At 59.7% G+C, this 2,626-nt stretch overlaps 1 protein-coding gene across 1 annotated transcript in view; it reads left to right on the top strand.

Moving 5' to 3' along the window:
- The window catches only part of LOC121102012 (protein FAM50A-like), a 5,947-nt gene extending 4,439 nt beyond the window's left edge, over window positions 1-1,508 (top strand). Inside the window, exons 2-7 of the mRNA XM_040626768.1 lie at window positions 40-116; window positions 483-537; window positions 780-828; window positions 911-981; window positions 1,102-1,212; window positions 1,334-1,508. Coding sequence (XP_040482702.1) covers window positions 40-116; window positions 483-537; window positions 780-828; window positions 911-981; window positions 1,102-1,212; window positions 1,334-1,342 — 372 coding nt within the window. The 3' untranslated portion in view covers window positions 1,343-1,508. The remainder of the gene's footprint in view (window positions 1-39; window positions 117-482; window positions 538-779; window positions 829-910; window positions 982-1,101; window positions 1,213-1,333) is intronic.
- The last annotated feature ends 1,118 nt before the right edge of the window (window positions 1,509-2,626 follow it).

Raw genomic sequence — 2,626 nt, 5'->3', positions numbered from 1 at the left:
TCACTTTCCCGGACGTGGGCGCTCGGGCCGCTCCTGTAGATGAAAAAGGGCAACACGATGCAGCAGTTCCTGCAGAAGGCACTGGAGATCCTGCGCAAAGACTTCAGCGAGCTCAGGTCAGGCTGCGTGGCGCTAAGCGTGTGTGCACAGGAGCGTGCTCGCATGCGCGTGCGTGTACAGCGCTCTGTCGCGGCTCTGGTAGCGGGGACCCTGAGTGGTGGCTGGTGCCCGTGGACCACCAGGGTGACGGGTCCCCAGGGAGGAGGGCGGCATGCTGGGCACTGCGCTCCTGAGAGAGCAGAGCTTAGGTGGGGCGCCGGCTTTTGTTCTTTAGCCCGGAGGTAGAGGATGGCGGGGTGCTAGTCCTGGGCTCACCAGACCCTGCAGCCTGCTTCCGAGCATTCTGGACTGCCGCCGTTTCCTGCTGGGTTTCCTTGGCGGGCTGCTTCCACTTGTCCACACCTCCTGCCTTTCTCCCTCAGGTCAGCGGGCGTGGAACAGCTCATGTACATCAAGGAGGACTTAATCATACCCCACGTGAGTCCCTTCTCTTCCGTGCGGCCTCGGGCAGGGTGGCAGCGTGGGGGCAGGGGGCTCTGGGGTACCTGGGGGCTTCTTGAGAGAGCCCCCTTGTCCCAGCCCAGGTCTTTGGCTTGGGCTGCTGTGGTCAGTGTGGGTCGCTGTGACTGCGTCTGGCCTGTGGGCAGGCGGGGTGGCCTGGTGGTTGGGAGAAGGCAACATGGGTCATCGGCCATCGCTTTCCTGCCTTCTGCTCCTAGCACCACAGCTTCTATGACTTCATTGTCACCAAGGCACGAGGGAAGAGTGGTGAGTGCACCGGCCCGGCCCTGGGGCGGGGGGTAGGGGCAGGCGGCAGGATGGGTCTCCGACAGCTGCTTTCTCCATGTAGGGCCGCTCTTTAATTTTGACGTTCACGATGATGTGCGGCTGCTCAGCGATGCTACTGTGGAGAAGGATGAGGTGCGGTGGTCCAGGGGCACTGGGCAGGGGGAGGAAAGGTGGAGGGAAGGAGAACTCAGCCCCCCATGGCGTGGCCATGAGCTGCAGGGCTGGGCCCGTCTCCCTGTCTTCCTCCCTCAGTCACACGCAGGCAAGGTGGTACTGCGGAGCTGGTACGAGAAGAACAAGCACATCTTTCCCGCCAGTCGCTGGGAGCCCTATGACCCCGAGAAGAAGTGGGACAAGTACACAGTGAGTGGCCGTCCTGCGGGGCCCAGGCACTGCGCTGGATAGCTTGAGCTGGGGAAGGGGAGCCAGGCTGCACCCCAACTCAGCTCCACTTGCCTTCTCTGTCCTCTTCTTCTCACCCCAGATCCGGTGAACGTGGAGGCTCCTCCAGCTCCCTGTGTCCTCTGCCCCCTCCCGGGGTCTCCAGGCACTGCGCTCACCCCCCGGCCCATCCCCACTTCCCCTGCCCCTGGTGGTGTCCCTTAACTGCCTTTTTCTTTCATGATAAATAAATGCACACCTCAGAGTTGGAGCACCTACATTGTGCTTTGGTTTAAACATTTTTTTATTGAGATAAGATTCACCATTTTGATCATTTGAAAGTGTACAATTCAGGGGTGTTTAGTACATTCACAGTGTTGTGCAACCATCATCTCTATCTACTTCCAGAACGTTTCTGTCGCGCCACAAGGAGACCCCATGCCCATTAGCAGTCTCTCCCCCAGCCCCTGGCACCCCCTTGTCTACTTTCTATCTGTATGGATTTGCCTATTCTGGAAGTTTCACATAAATGAAATCATACAATATTTCTGGTCTTTGTATCTGGTGAGAAAGTATGTATTTGGTGGGGGTGGGAGGGTGGAAGAGTAACGTGAGTCTGTGGAAGGGGGCATGTGCAACCCACTGGGGCCTGGGCAGGCCCAGCTGTCCTTGCAGCCAGCCTGCACTCCCCAGGGCACCTGTGTGGCATTGTGGTTCCTTATGGTGAGTGGGAGGGCTACTCCTCCCCAGGCCTTTGGGCTCCTCTTCTGTCTCCTAGCTGCCCATTGCATAGGGGACATGGCTGTCCTGTGGCTCCCAGCCACCCTGCATCCCTACCACAGCTATGGAAACCCACCTTTGCCCTCCTGCTGCTGTCATAGCCCCAAAGGGGGAAATCTGGCTTGGGGGTGGGTGCTCCTGCTCCCTGCCCTTGCATCAGCAGCCAGATTGCCCAGTTCCCTTTGGGTAAGCTGAGGCAGGCAGGCCCTGTTCTAGAAGGCTGAGGAAGACAACCTGACTGGTCCATGCTTCCATTCTTCCCCTTGCCTGAGGCAGAGCAGAGGGAACAGGGGCAACCCCTGGCTGGCAGAGAGCATCCCAGCTCTGGGTCTGGTCCTACCTCCTTGGCGAATACACGGATCTGACCGTGGGAGACCCCACTGGGTATAGAAGCTCCTGTGCCCTCCTCCTCCCACAGGCAGGGCCCTGTATCCCATTCAGATGCAGCATGGGGGATCCTGGCTGGCAGCTAGGAGCTCTCACTTGGGCTGCCTGGCCCTGTGTCTGGGGCAGAGCCATCTGGGGTCATTTGGAGGAGGGAGGGAGGTAGCCTAGACTAGAGCACCTCAGGGGCACAGCAGGGAGTGGGTGGCCAAGCCTGACCCTAGCTCCTGGA

Source organism: Ursus maritimus (assembly GCF_017311325.1).
Source record: "Ursus maritimus isolate PB19 chromosome X unlocalized genomic scaffold, ASM1731132v1 scaffold_X1, whole genome shotgun sequence".
Taxonomy (NCBI): Eukaryota; Metazoa; Chordata; class Mammalia; order Carnivora; family Ursidae; genus Ursus; species Ursus maritimus.
Note: the sequence above shows the minus strand (reverse complement) of the source record. Positions and strands in the feature narration are given on the sequence as shown.